Genomic DNA, 15,568 nt, shown 5'->3' on the forward strand with positions numbered 1-15,568 from the left:
TACTGTAAAAAGAATGTGCAATTTTATTAAATTTAAAAAAGTTTACAAACAAAATACACAAAGAAATTGCATCTGAGTTTATACAAACTACACATTATCTTTACATGACTCAGACTCATTAAAAGAACATACCAGTGCAGCTAAGAAACGTTTTATACAATCCAGTGTAAAAGCTCCATAACATTTAGTTATCTCACTGACTGTTTAGTAAGATCTTTCCATAACTTGCTGTGAGGAGGGGTTGCAAAATATTGCCCTAAAATAGTATCCATTGTCCCGTGCCACAACTTTGTTAAGAAAAGACAATTTATAGGGTTGCCACCAATGTGCACTGCAGAATGTCTGTGGATATTGGTGGGAATTTTACATGCAGGAGTTGGCCCAAGACTATAAAACCATTCATGAAGATGAAATGGGGAAGAGCAGCAGGGATAGGTTGTTGTTTTTTTCAGAGAGTTTTTCCCCTGTCCTGTCAGGTGTTAAAAAGCCTGGCACAAAATGAGGAAAATGGCTCCTTTTCCAACTACAAACATGATCACCTGGATTCCATCTGCCCCCATCCCTGTCCCCCCCTCACCATTACCTCCATTCAGCTGGTCTTCTCCCACCCTCCATCCCCTTTTTAAAGCTGGTTCAATCCTCCATTGCCCCTTTTCTTTATTTGGTCCTTTCTTTGTCCCCTGTGAAGAGATTCTGGAAACAGAGAAATGTCAGCAGAAAGGCATAAGTTGTTGGAAAGAACTTGAAGGCTCATCTCAAGGTAGGTTGCCTTTAGACAAAGGAATGAGAACATATGAGTGTGTTTCAGAAGTCAGCAGAGACCAGGTTTCTGTGGTTGCTCCTGAGCAGATGACCGTCTCACTAACCTTTCAAGTTCAACAGGAAGATGCATTGCCTCAAGTGTTTTGCACATGGCTGGAATTAGCCAACCAATGTGTGATAGTATGGGAAAGCTATTCCAATGAGAAACATTAGCACAGATGAGTAACTATGTACAGCCACTGGGACCTGTCCTAGAATTTGGGGTCTGCAAAGGACTGGTCATCAGATTAAATTAGAGTAGCCTACACCTGGCTACCTTTGACCTCCAGGGGCTGTTCCAGCAGCCAGGAATAGCTGGAATGCAGCTGCACTTTGGTCCCTATATCTAAGGGAGATGGTGGAGTCTCTATGCCATTCTGGGTTTCCTCTTACCAAGGGAAATTTTTCAAGTAGCTGATTGAGCTAGTTTTCAGCAGCTGGTTGAGCTAGCTTTGAGCTACTTTGCAATACCAGAATGAGGTGCAAGAATCTAGCCTTACAATTTTTGGAGTATATAAAGTCATCTCCAGCTTCTCCCATTTAATCTCATTTTTCCCATTCCCAGTCCTTTGCACAGGAAATCATTATGCTTGTCCTGACACTTGTCTCTAGAAAACCATAAAACTCCTCCAATATCATATGGGCAATCTGAAATAAACGGGAAATCAACATCTCGCCACTCAATTCAGTAGGATCAGAATTTGGATCATTATATACAGAGACTAGCAGCTAAATGTGCTGATATACTGAAATTGGCTTGTCTAGCATGCCTTGATCTTTGAGACTCTGTAAATGTGGTCTATGAAAAAATGTGAAGTTGTGATTTCATGTTTAAGTTGTGATTGTTGAACAGTCTGTTTCAACTATCTTGTTGGGAAAGGTAAGTGAGAGATCGCAGAACCCTGAATCCAGTTCCTGAACATGAATAGGAGAGAGAATACATATTCATTTTCAAAATCAAAACTTTCAATTTCAAATCTTTTGCTTCACAGAAGCATTGTGTGCAATTTGACATGTATTTTTTGTTAATGATTTGGACCCTCAGGTTTTTCTATGACTTCCCCACAGTCAGTTCAAACAAACTTTCCATTCATTCAGATATGTCAGTTTTCAGATCTCATTTAAGACCAGTTAAAAATCTGATTGCGTATTTCCACAGTCATTTTTCAGGATTTCTGTGCAGCAGATTGAACCCTTTTAAATGTCTGTGGATTTCTGTGAAGCTCTTTTGTTAAAAATCATTCGCATTTTCTACCTTTAATTTCGCCTTTCCTGGTAATTTTTTCCTTTGTCATCTTATTTAAAGGGCTCTATATCAGCAATAAGTGAATAACAGATTTGGGTGAAACACCATAAGAAAGCAACATTATCACTGCAGATGTGATTAGTGTAACATTTGACAAAAATGCTGACAAAGTGCCACCTGTAAATTCATACGATTGGGTAAATATGCTGGGATTTTCATGCCCCTATATCAGTATGCTCCCATCTTTAGGCTGAGCAATCTTGCTAAATGTTCTAAACCCTAGTGCTTACAATGGAGATTTGCATGTGAAAACTCCAACACTGGACTTTGATTGTTCAATCTCACCGTGCCAGCAGCAGTTTCAGATACAGTAGGCATCACAAAAAAGACTCACCTTATCCACAGCTATAGGCCACTGTTCCCATAGACTTAATTCCATCAGACTGTGTGGGAAGTGTGGTGGCTATTATACAGTTTTATATTATGGAAGCAACCTCTGATTATTTTTAATGGTGACCTCTGTAGCGTGGTCTTCTTTACACCTGTGAAGCTTCATCCTACATAACTCTTAATGGCTTGTTCAAGGGGAGCAGAATCAGTCCATTTGAATAGCATTTGAATGGACCTGCTTAACTACAGTATAAGCATGTGGACTTCTGCTGTTTTCAACTGTCCTCAGAAGCTCCAATGTAACTTTCCATTCAGTAGCTCTCAGGAAAACCAGTGTAGTTGCTACATTTTTTCCTCATTCATAAAGCAGCAAACAAGATGGGAAAATTCAGTAATAATTTCACCTCTTCTTAATATTACCTGTGAAAATGATGAAAGCACAATATTAGTTCTGTGCCCTTCAGCTTCATCACCAATGCTCATCTCCATGAAATCAAAAGTAACTGGTGTTAGTGACACTGACATCAGTAGGGTTGTAATTCTGATTTAATCCAGTGTATGCGAGATCAGAATCAGGTTCTAAAATGGCCTGCAAATTTATTGCCAGGAAACTGGGCAAACAAACTGTGGATTCAGAGTCTGCAAACTGCTTACACTTCAGAGTCTTGATTTACAGTCTCTGGAAAAACTAAAAGACACAGTGTCTAATAATAGCACGCAGTGGAGAACAAAGAGGGCCATTCAATGACCAGAATGCGTAAAGCTTTTGTGCTCTGAGCAGGTTTGGGAACTCAGGAGGATCAGTGGAAGATGCTGACTATCCCATGCTTGGCTAAGAGCATATATGCTTCCTGCAGCGTGATGTTGAGTAAAGTGTTAACTGTGCTACTACTATTTCATACAATATCAGAGATGCCCACTGGATACTTTCATAGAAACCACCTAGGATTAAGATTTACAGCCTGAATCCACATTGTCTCCCAGCCACAAACTGGATTGAGAAGGGAAAAAGGGACTGACTAGATATGATCAAGTTGTCTCTTGTCAAATCACTCCCCCGCTCACTTTCCAAACCACTGTGCATTCCCACTCCAGATGTTTTGCTTTTTATCCAAGCACGAAAGGAAAACAGTGGAAAATACTGTGAACATTTTTTCTAAACATGTTTGTAGAACTGGAAAATTTAGGCTGTCAATCAGTGGCAAAGCTCCCACTTTGTAAGGCAACATTTCGAAAGAATACAAACTACACAGTGGACCTAATCCTGAAATTCTCACCTCAAACCAAATGGGAGGAATCAGTGATGACTTTGCCTAAGAGGTAACTTTGCCTGTGTAAGAATTTTGGGAATGCTCATTGTGTTTCTGGAGCAATCCTGGGAGCATGTGGCTTGGTGAAAACCTCTGGTGGATCAGAGCAGCAGTACAGTGTATCTGTTGCATGGGGTTCAGAAGATCTTCCAGAATCTCTAACTAGACAGCAACAAGGAGGAGGGATTTGGCAACCATATGAGTGCCGATTTCAAATGCAGACAAGTTTTTTCCAAGGCATAACAGGAAATAACTCAAATCTTTACATGCTGACAGACTCTTCTCTCAAAGTTTGTATGTTCCATAGTGACTACCAGCCACTTACGGGCTTTCCTATAATTTGTTCTTTGTTTTTTTTCCCCACAGCAGGGCTTCTCTTCGGTTCACTGGGGAGAACAAGGATCTTGGCAATAAAGCTGATCCCTTTCCCCATATCTCTAGGACTCCATGAAAACCAAGAGGACTCCCTTAAAACATTGCCTTTTCCCACCCTCATCAAAAAGGACTCTTGCCTCTCAGGGCACTAATTGTTGCAACCCTGCTCCACCAATGTCCCTATCCCAACCCTATGAGCCTCTTAATAACCAACTCCTCAGACAGAGTGTCCAGATTACAGGGTTAAAAAAATAAAATAGTTCAGCTACCTTCACAGGATCAGCTGATTCTACAGCAAACTGATTCTAGAATCTAGCTGTTGAAGGTGCTCCAGAACACCATAGGGAATAATAGGATTCCACATCCTAAGAGACAGTGAATTGAAAAGAAAAACAAAAGATTAGCAGAATTTTTAACTTGCAAACTTCCATCACTATTTCTTTGCAACAGCTGCCTTTCATTGTTCTTTTATTTAAAAAGTTGTTACATTTCGTCCCACTCTCCTTTTATTCTAAGGACCACAGACCTATATTCTTTTCAGTTGAAGAAAGAGATGAAGGGAAAACCATTCAATCAGAGAGTCCTCTGTGGCTCAGGTCATGAAATGAGTTACTTTCACCCCTTTGGGAGCAGTGCTGAGTTCCCACCAAAAACCCTGACCCTCAGTGTTTGTCAGAACTGACAGCTCCACTCCCCCAGAGCACTGGCCAGCGATCGAAAGGGGTTGTCCATCTGTCTGCCTTTCAGAACTGGCAGCCTCACATGCCACAGAAAAGGATGTAATGTGAAGTATTAACATATGCAAAGTCAGCTAGAATACAATGCAATGGGCAAGCTGCAACCGGGTTACTCTCTAATTCCGTCCCTTAGTTAACAGCCCCCCTATTGTTAGGGGAGAGGTGGGGGGCCGCAGTCAGTGAGAAGGAGCATACAGAGTGCCACAAAAGCACAGAAGCAGGTGAAAGGAAAAGGCTAGAGTACATCTGAAAAAGGTAACTTTTCAATTGTTTGTTTGGAGTGTCCTGTTTATAGAATTGACCAGACAACTACATCCCTGCTATAGAATTCTACTGAATGGTTTAGCGGAAAGTGCTTTCTATATTTGAATAGGATTTTAGCACAATTCCTATAGAATCCCACTGATTTCATCCCAAGAAAGAATTTTATAAATCCACATTACATCCAATAGCACTAATCCAGAAGAGTTCATTTCTCCCTGTTCTGGTGAGACTGTGGGGATCCTGAGCGGAGATAGGACATAGGGAGGAGGACACTAGAAACCCATCATAAAAAGGGCAGTGACAAGGCTAGCAGCTCTTATAATTAACTGCCATGAGAGTTGTCCTATACTGTAGCTCTTACATCAGAGAGCATGTATTTTTAGTGTGAACAAACCTTAGCTTGAATGCTGTTATCAGCAATGGACCTGCGCCACAAAGTTCGGTTTCAGACATGCATTTCCCCAGATAGGAGTGTTTGGATCCAGGTTAATATCCCTTCTCTAGCTATTATAAGGGCAAATTTGTTTAAGATTCAAGTTCCAGTAAGTCCATTTGTTAGTGCTGTAGCAAAGGCCAGTTTAAAGTTAGTTATGTAGCTACAATCCCTGATGTAAGAGCTGCTCTCCAGCATAGCTGCCCAGGTAAGTTAATGCCATTGCCCAATAACCCTTGGCAATGCCTTTTAAAACGCAGGCTTTGACTAGGCATTTCAGCATCAGACTTTTTAAAAAAGTTTCATTGCTTTGTTTTGTTGGCAGCTCCTAGATCGGGGTGGGCACACTTTTTGGCCTGAGGGCCACATCAGGTTTTGGAAATTGTATGGAGGGTCGGTTAGGGGAGGTGGTTGTGGCCTGGTCCCCATCCCCTGTCCGCCTCCCCCAGGATTCCTGCCCCATCCAATCGCCCCTGTTCCCTGTCCCCTGATCGCCCCCGGAACCCCCACCCGATTGCCCCCCGCCACCCCATCCAACCCCTCCTCTCATTTCTGATGCCCCCCCCGGGACCTCTGCCCCATCCAACTACCCCTTCTCCCTGTTCCCTGATTGCCCACAGAACCCCTGCCTCTGACTGCCCCCCGCCGACCCTCCTCTCATTCCTGACTACCCTCCCCCCGGGACCCATGCCCCTATTCAACCCCCTGGTCCCCCGACCCCTATCCACACCCTTGCCCCCGACCACCACCCAGAATTCCCCTGCCCTCTATCCAACCCCCCTGGTCCATGCCCCCTTACCACGCTGCCTGGAATGCCGGTTGCTGGCAGCGCTACAGCCGCACTGCCTGGCTGGAGCCAGCCATGCTGTCACCACCGTGTAGCACAGAGCATCGGGTCAGGCCAGGACCTGCAGCTGCGCTGCCCCAGAAGCTTGCAGCCCGTCACCCAGAGCACTGCGCAGGCAGCAGGGCAAGTTGAGGCTTCAGGGGAGGGGGGACAGCAAGGGAGGGGCTGGTGGCTAGCCTCCTGGGCCAGGAGCTCAGGGGCCAGGCAGGAGGGTTCCACGGGCCAGATGTGGCCTGCAGGCCATAGTTTGCCCACCACTGTCCTAGATGAAGCCTGTGTCAGACTGGCATTAGCATGACTTTCTTGGGCCTGTGAACTAAATGCTGTTTGCAATGTTTTTTAAGTCTGGTATTTAAGCTCTGGAAGCGAGTATAGAAATGTAAATCCAGTCAGTGCCACATGAAGGAAAATGAAGCTAAATGCCATTGTCTGACTTGACAGCAGAGTTCAAATAAAACATTTTAATACTGATGATTTCATATGAAGTGTAACAGGCTGTTGAGGGGAAGTGTCTGAGGACAGTAAACCTTTACTTTCCAACATCAGTGGCATGCAGTTCCCAAATGGAAGAGTAAAGGTTTACTGTCCTCAGACACTTCCCCTCGACAGCCTGTTACCCTTCATATGAAATCATCACTATCAAAATGTTTTACTTGAACTATGCTGTCAAAACAAACAATGGTATTTAGCCTCTCAGATTACAGCACTTATGCTCATTGTTGGCCTTTTGAGGTACGTTCCCATGTACAGACACTTGGGGTCAGGCTGTGACTGTGGAACATCTGCCTCTTCTTGTGTCCCTTTGGTCTGGAAGAACCCTAGAATGCAGAATGGCCCCGTTAGGCAGGAGGTGGGGTCACATCTCCCCCATCCCAACCCACAGAGCAGGTCAGGTACATTGTTGGGAGAAACTTGAATGGTGGGAAGCTCTATGCAGGCTGTGTAAATGGCACAGGCTAGTCCTTGTTGTCACAGAAGGGGTTAGAACCAACAGAGTGCAGTGACAGACATTTCTGTCAAATCAGTTGCTACTTTTGGACTAGTGATATTTTTGGTTCCTGTTGCAAATCTGGAGAATCCATTGACCAGCATCAGAACAAATCCCAACCCAGTTTATAGATCTAAGCTACAACGACACAGTCCAGAGACTTACGCCACACTCTTGATGTGGGGGCATTTTCTGAGGCTATCAGTCAGCTTCTGGGCTCCTGCATCAGTTATCTTGTTACACTGAACACTGAAGGAAAAAACACATTTGGTGGCTGTTAGTCTAGGACACACTAACCATCACAGTAATCAAACATCATCCTTGAGATAAAAGGAGATATGGGGATTAATTAAAAAACAAACAACAACAATTAGTCCTCAAAGAAAAACCCAGGTTGCCATCTGGTACTTGATTAAGACAGTCAATCTCCTGAGCCATCATCCCGTCAGTCCACACAAGTTCTCCATCCTCCTAATGTTCCACCTTCTTCTACCACTTTTCTTCCATCCCAAACTCAATCTTCTACTCTGTTCTCCCATCCAAAGTTGGCTTGTAATGCCTGGAAAGTCCCACCCCCACCTCCAACCCACTAGATTCCTAAAATCAGGAGGAAAGGAGCCTAGTACTGGCAGGATTAATTGTGACATGCTACACGGTTAATTATAAAGCATCTGAAGTGCTATGAAGTCACCTCAGATCCCTTCAGATTCTATGTGGTTTAGTGGCTCCTGGACATACAGTTATATCTGCAATGGTCCCTTAAATCTTTCTAATTGTTGGTAACTACATCTGGACCCAGCACACACACATTTCTCCTGTCCAAGGAAACTGGGGAAGCTATATAGCTTTCCTGCTCTCTCTTTTTTTTTTTAACAAAACAAATGAATCAGATAAGCTGTAGTGCCCTTAAGAATCTCACTGGCCTTCTCAAAATCCTGTGGCTATCACTGTTTGTAGTGGGTAAGAACTGTATGTTCTGAAAGGGGGAGCAGAATTGTCTTTCAGGCTTAACCATAAATACTAATGCTTTATTAGGCTCCATCTTGTAACCAAGCTTATGTCCTATTCATTGTCCCCTGGGTTTCCTCTTCCTATCCCAACCTGCCACCACAAAGCTTTCCCCAGTTATTCTCCCTCAATTCTCTCCTTCCCCTCTTCTCTCCGTTTCCACAAACACAGAGGTGCAAATTCCCAGTTTCCAAGCATTTGAAACTCCTCAGCTGATGGTAACAGCAATAAAATATTAATCTGCAAGATCAGATTTTAATAGTATCCAAGTAAGATTTTTTCCCCTTTATCCTCTCTGAAAATTTGATACTTACTGTAGCACCCTCAAAGATGCCATTGCAGGAAGTATTTTTGCTATATTTTCCGCTCCAGCATCACAAATGTAGTTATTGTACAAACTGCAGAAAATACAGACAGCAGGATCACCATTAAATAAAACAAAATGCTCACTAGTAAGTTAAAGAAAAGAATTCCAGACATGGCTGGTACGTATTAGGATATGATTAATTCTTATTAATTTGCAACCATTCTGTAGATTATGGTTTCAAGACATTTTAAATATCAAATTACAGTCCTATTGAGAGCCAGATATTCCCCTTATTCAGTTTATAAACATAAATCAAAAATAGGATTAGACATTTAAACAGATAACGAGAACATCATTGGCTATATTAGATACGATTCAAAAACCTGCAGAGGCTAAATCTTTATGCTTCAGGGCACAAGGGTTAGGAAGAAGCTTCCCTTAGAAGCAAATTATTCCATAATCGAACTGTAGGGTTTATTGTGCCTTCCTCTGAAGCAGAGGTGGGCAAACTATGGCCTGCGGATCGGCCGACCCTCCTGCCTGGCCCCTGAGCTCCCAGCCATGGAGGCTAGCCCTCAGCTCCTTCCTTGCTGTCCCTCCTCCCCCGCAGCCTCAGCTCGCTCCGCCACTGGCTCAATGCTCTGGGCTGCAGGGCTGTGAGCTTCTAAGCCCGGCCTGACCCAGGGCTCGGTGCTGCGTGGTGGCAACACTGTGGCTGGCTCCAGCTGGGCAGCGTGGCTGCAGCACCACCAGCCACCGGTGCTCCAGGCAGCGCGGTAAGGGGGCAGGGAGCAGGGGGAGTTGAATAGAGGGCAGGGGAGTTCGGGGAGTGGGCAAGGGGCACGGGTGTGGATAGGAGTCTGGGTGGTCAGAGGGCAGGGAACAGTGGGGTTGAATGGGGGCAGGGATCCCAGGGGGGGAATCAGGAATGAGAGGAGGGGTTGGATGGGGTAGTGGGGGACAGTTGGGGCAGGGATTCCTGGTGCAGTCAGGGGACAATGACGGGGGGTGGATGGGGCAGGGGTCCCAGAGGGCCATCAGGAAACAGGGGGTTTGGATGGGGCAGGAGTCCCGGGGCGGGCAATAGGGGCTATGACCCCCTCTCCTACCCGGCCCTCCATACAATTTCCAAAACCCGATGCGACCCTCAGGCCAAAAAGTTTGCCTGCCCCTGCTCTGAAGCATTTAATTCTGGCCCATGTCAGGCAGGATACTGGACTAGATGAACCACATACCCTGAGTCAAGTCCCAGCCTGTTGGGTGTAGTTTAGTTCTCTAGACCTTTATTCTGCTAAGTAGACCCCTGCAAAGCTTGTCACAGGATTGAGGCCTTGGACAGCAGTTCCATGTGGAGAACTATTGATCAGTGAGGAGCTCTGTGTATGGTTTAAAAGCAATGTACCTCTTGGTACATATTGCTAAGTTATGGACTTGTATCTCCATATCAGATTAAATTTTACATTTATCTTCTCCCAAATAAATAAGATCCGGTGCTGCTGGTGTTTAGGAACTATCAAGACAGAGGCCTCAATCCTGGAGCCCTTGCTCAAAGGCTTTCAGTGGGACTAACCATATGAATAAGGCCTGAAGCTCCAAGCCCATAGTGACTTCATTACAGTATGTGGGCGTTATTCATTCCAAGTATAGTCATTATCTTCTGAACTAAGGCACAGAGACACTTTATACAAAGCAATAGAATAGAATATAAACTCTCACCTAAGTGTCTTTAATGAGGATAAGGAAGGAAGAGCAGTAGCTAGTTGTTCTGCACCCAAATCTGTTATCTTGTTCTGTGATAAGCTATTATAATAAGATGTTCTTGTTAATAGTTCAATTAAACCAGGTTATCACAATGTTGGGTAATTTTTTCCCATGTTGCTCTAAAAATTTGACACTGAGATGCAACATGAGAATGTAACCCTATAACCACCACTACTCTGACATTTTCCCATCCCAGAATCATTTAAGATGATGTTGTCCTTCAAGATTATCTCAGAGAATACTGGGTCAATGTGGAGCAGTTCTGAGGACCATAACCAATATTTTTTTTGAAAGCTGATAAATCAGATAGAGGATTTAACCCTATCTGAAAAACAAGAACCTGAAATCTCCTCTTGGTGATTTTCAATGTCTAATGTATCTAAATGAACAAAATATATATTTTGCTAATTAGGTCAGACCCTGCCATCCATCCACACTCAAAGTCACCACTGCCTTCAATGGGTATTTCACATCTGGAGCAATGGCAGGATCAGACATTAAGAAATTTCTCTTAATATTTACTGTGCATTTGATATATTTCTCTGTAGTTCTTGTAAAAGAATTGGTGTACTATGAACAAGGCAAACATGGGAAGAATTAACTGCTTGCCTTGAAATGAAATTAGGAAGCCTCAAACGACAATCCCAACTCTGAGTGCCATAGGATTAGCCTATTTCTCTTTCCTGGCTCCCAGAAGTTGGCACTGTTAACCTTGCAACTTACTTCAACGTTTCCAGTGATGTCAGCTCAGACAATACTTCACAGAGACTTTTTGTTCCTTCATCTCCTATTTCATTTTCACTCAGAGCATCCAAGCTGCAGGACCACAAAGCAAGACATTACTAGGTTTCCTTTTAACTATTTCCTGTCCATTGACCATCTAAGATATCTGCTCATAAATTTGATTGGCTGCTTCTTTATAATGGACCCAGGCAATCAGGTAAGTGCCGGGCTTAAATTCCGCCGGAGCTGTGTGGAGTGAAGGCCTGGTAAATATTTTCAAACCCTCTGGAGTTTTTATAGCATGTTGGGGGAAGGAGGATGCTACGGGATATACTCTATAAGAATTTAAGCCCTGGGTAAGAGCAATCTTGCATATTTGAGCTCTTCTAATAAGCAGCTTGCATTGCTTTCCAAACTCAGAGCCTAAGAAGATTTTAAAGAGGAACAGAACTACATGACCCACTTCCTTTGATATGCAAATAGTAGCACTTAATGCCTCACTTACATTACAATAGGAACATTGTTAAAACAGTTATGAAATAGTTGTGTCCCAACTGAATTTCCTCCCCACATGTACAGAAAAAAAAATGATGCTATAACAATCATCTTCACTGCTTCCTCTCCTGGATTAGGGAGGAGAAAAACTGAACATCTTCTCACTGCACTTCCTTCTGGTGGAAGGGATTTTAGGTGGGGGACCATATGGCCCATTTTGGCCAGGACAGTCCCTTTTTTAAGTCCTGTCCCAACTGTCCCGACTTTTTTTGGCAAACAGGACAAATGCAAAGTTTGCCAAGAAAGTGGAGTGCAACCCCTAGCAGGATGTGTAGGAACTCGGAGAGGGGGAGGCGTGTGGCAATGCTAGGCCAGCCCCATGCAGGAGGGAGAGCTCAAGAGCAGCTCTGGCCTGACTGGCCCCGCATAGGCAAGTGGCAGGGGGTATTGGGTTGGCCCCATGCACCAGGGGTGGAGAAGGAGGCCTTGGGCTGGCCCCATGCAGGTGGGTGGCAGGGTAGGCTCAGGTTGGGCCCACATGCCAGAGGATGAGGGGTCTTGGGCTGGCCCTATGCGGGTGGGTGGCAGGGTAGGCTTAGGCTGGCCCCACGTGCCAGGGGATGGAGGGGGATTTTGGGCTGGCCCCATGTGGGTGGGAAGTTCAGAGAGGGCTCAGACTGACCCCATGAGTGGAGGGAAGCCTCAGGCTGGCCCCATGCAGGTGGGTGGCAGGGGGGCTCATACCGCCCCATATCCAGGGAGGAGATGGGGGCCTTGGGCTGGCCCTATGGGGTGTCCCATTTTCCCTTTGGGAAAATATGGCCACCCTAATTTTAGGAGTCTGGATTTGAGGCCATACCCCCCTCCTAATCTTATAGACCACACTGGGAGTCATGGAGCAGGAACCCATTTGAATTGTGCTTGCCTTTCCTGAAACATCAGAGAATGGCCACTGATAAAGTAGGATCTGGGTCATAATGGGATAATAAGCTGAGCCAGTAAGGCAGGATCCTGTGGGCTATTCTGTTGCCATCCATCATCTCGTGGAATGCCCCATACAAAGCAGTGGACAGTTCAGAGTGATAATCTATGGTAGAATATTGCCCTTTGTCTCTATGCTATTTTGTTTCCTGTTCAAAGGAACTTAAATATCTGGAGATAGTTGGCTTGACCTCAGTGTGAGAGGGAAGTATTGAAGGTTCAGTTATAAACAGCTATTTTTTTGTTCATGATAAAGGAATGGGTAAAAACACAGGGCAAAAGTGCGTTGTCATAGTATAATTAACAAATAGCTAACAGTATATATCCATACATAGATCATCTCTTCCAGAAAAGGAAAAGAAAAGCATTACCAGTGGCTTCACCACGAAGCATGTTAATTGCTCCCTTAGTGCTAAAGCAGTCATGATCCTCCAGCTAGCAGAGCTTAAAACTAAAAGAAATTATAGAGATCACAGCCATCAATCTGAAAGCAGTTTAAGAGGCTCTTGGTAACAACAATGAAAAACAAGAGGACGTGTTGTCAGGGCTCCTCTACAAGGCAGTGATTCAACAGCAAAGTTAGCTGTGGCCACAAAACAAAACAAAAAACACCCTGCCAACCTGAAGCTCCAGTCCTGCTTCCGCTGCCGAATGGCTAGAACTACAGTATTTCCAATAGTCATTGCAGTGATCAGCCACGCTCTTTGCTACAGTGGTGCAACCCCACTGATTTAATTGGAACGGTGTGTGATTAATGATCATTCCCACAAACAGTGTTCACAGGCTCAGGCTCAGAGTGATTTTCCTCAAGCCAACATAGAAAGTCAGTGTCAGAGCTGGGATTAGAACTAGAGCTGGGCAGAACATGCAGTTCTTTTGCAATCTAAACACTTCATGAAATCAGGATGATTTTTTGAGAATTTTGTTTTGGAAGAAAACCAAAAAATTTTCTAAGAATGTCAAAATATCCTGTTTTAACATTTTTGGAATGAAACCTTTCAATTTTTCATTTTAAAATGACTGTTTCAAATAGTTTTGCTTTTAATTGAATTATATAACAACATAATATACTGCACAAAAGTCTAAATTTAGACATCTGGATTTTGTCAAAATGAAATGTTTCAATTGACCCAAAATATTTTTTTTCTGCATTTTCTTGCAGAGAACTTTGAAATTCTTAGTTTTCATTATGATTTGTAACAAAGCCAAATTTTGAAATCTCAAAATCCTTCACTGAATGGAATTTCATCCTCTGCACTGCTCTAGTTAGAATGAAAGGGTTCCTGGCTCTGTTTGGAACTCAGTATATAGTCACTTAGGCAGTGTAGTCTGTTATTTTTAAATTTTAAGATAATATTTTGCTGTTTTTCAGATACGCTAAAAATGGTGGCGATACTCGGTGCGTCTATGTTTCTTTGATAATAATTTATTTGGCTCTGGTAATCATTCAATACACACAAATTTCTATTAATTTACAATTTATATAGCATTTTCAACCAAAGGTGATCGGATGAGAGGGAGATAATATCGGGACCCTTGGGGGTGGGGGGTGACACAAGCCGAATGCTGTGGAGAAAAAAAACAACAAAAAAAAACAAACGGCTTAGTGTTGTTGGCGGAACAAAATATCGGGACAAATTGCATACTGACCAAAGATCGGTTGGGATGCGAAACAAAACACCTAAATATTGGGACGGTCCCGATTTTATCAGGAAGCATGGTCACCCTGTGTATGCATGGTAACTAATGGCACCTCACAACCATGCAACAAGATAGGTAGATTATATCCACTTTGCAGAGAGAAACACTGAGGGTCAGATAGATTATGGGATCTGTCCAAAGACACAGTGGATCTGTTTGGCAGTGCCAGTAGGAGAACTGAGAAGCCTTGATGTCCAGGCTGCTACTCTAGCCAAACAAGCCATACCTCAGGCCAGGTCTACACTGCAATTTTAAATCGGTTTAATGGCCGATATACCGATTTAACGCTGTATCCGTTCACACGACGTCGTCATTAATATCGAGTTAACCGCCTCCTTAAATCGATTTCGGAACTCCTCCCAAACGAGAGGAGTAGCGCTAAATTCGATAGTGATAACTCGGATTACGGTTCGTGTGGACGGAAATCGACGTTATTGGCCTCCGGCGGCATTCCGAGGGCAATGCACTGACCGCTCTGGACCAGCAATCGAACATCAGGATGCAGCAAGGCAGTGAAACAGGAAAAAGCTTGCGGACTTTTGAATTACATTCCTGCTTGCCCAGCGTGGAGCTCTGATCGACACGGCTGGCATGCAGTCTGAAATCGAAAGAGCTCCAAGCATAGGACCGACGGAAGATACTAGTCTGAATCGCTGTATGGGGAACCAAATCTGTTTGTATCCAGCTCCGTTTACAGACCACGAAATGCCAAAGCGTTTAAGAGATTAAAACTCCAGATCAAACAGCGCGTGTGTGACAAGCGTTAAACGGAAGCCAGAGACTCCAAATGGTACGCTCATGAAGGAGGGAGGGGTAACTGGAGGACTCCCACTATCCCACAGTCCACAGCGGCTCCAAGAAAATTAATTCATTCTTGGCTGAACCCAAGTCCGTGTAGTTCCATAACAGCATGTGTCCGCACAGTGCGTTCAAGGCAGCTCTCCAGTCTGCGTTCCCCACCCCACCACCAGGGCTAAACAAAAGGAGAAGCACACTACATCCTTGACTACTTTCTACGTCACCTATGTGTACGGAATGCTCTGGAGATGGGATGCTTAACAACAGGTGAAAGCGCCAAGAGCCTCCTCCTCCATCTCCTCCTCCCTGGTGGTAGATGTGTGCAGTCCTGCACCATCCACGGAGAAACATGGCTGATAAATGCCCAAGCGATCCCCAGAGGCAAATTTATTCGGTCCATACT

The 15,568-nt window shown here is 44.1% G+C and overlaps 1 protein-coding gene across 3 annotated transcripts in view; it reads right to left on the minus strand.

Moving 5' to 3' along the window:
• The window catches only part of CIITA (class II major histocompatibility complex transactivator), a 62,143-nt gene continuing 46,575 nt past the window's right edge, over positions 1–15,568 (minus strand). For all 3 annotated transcript variants that reach the window (XM_075069273.1, XM_075069274.1, XM_075069275.1), the window contains exons 17-22: positions 11,191–11,283; positions 10,423–10,506; positions 8,714–8,797; positions 7,557–7,640; positions 4,392–4,487; positions 1–2,857 (exon numbers count right to left, since the gene is read on the minus strand). In XM_075069273.1, coding sequence (XP_074925374.1) covers positions 4,412–4,487; positions 7,557–7,640; positions 8,714–8,797; positions 10,423–10,506; positions 11,191–11,283 — 421 coding nt within the window. In that variant the 3' untranslated portion in view covers positions 1–2,857; positions 4,392–4,411. The remainder of the gene's footprint in view (positions 2,858–4,391; positions 4,488–7,556; positions 7,641–8,713; positions 8,798–10,422; positions 10,507–11,190; positions 11,284–15,568) is intronic.

Source organism: Chelonoidis abingdonii, chromosome 9, assembly GCF_003597395.2.
Source record: "Chelonoidis abingdonii isolate Lonesome George chromosome 9, CheloAbing_2.0, whole genome shotgun sequence".
Taxonomy (NCBI): Eukaryota; Metazoa; Chordata; order Testudines; family Testudinidae; genus Chelonoidis; species Chelonoidis abingdonii.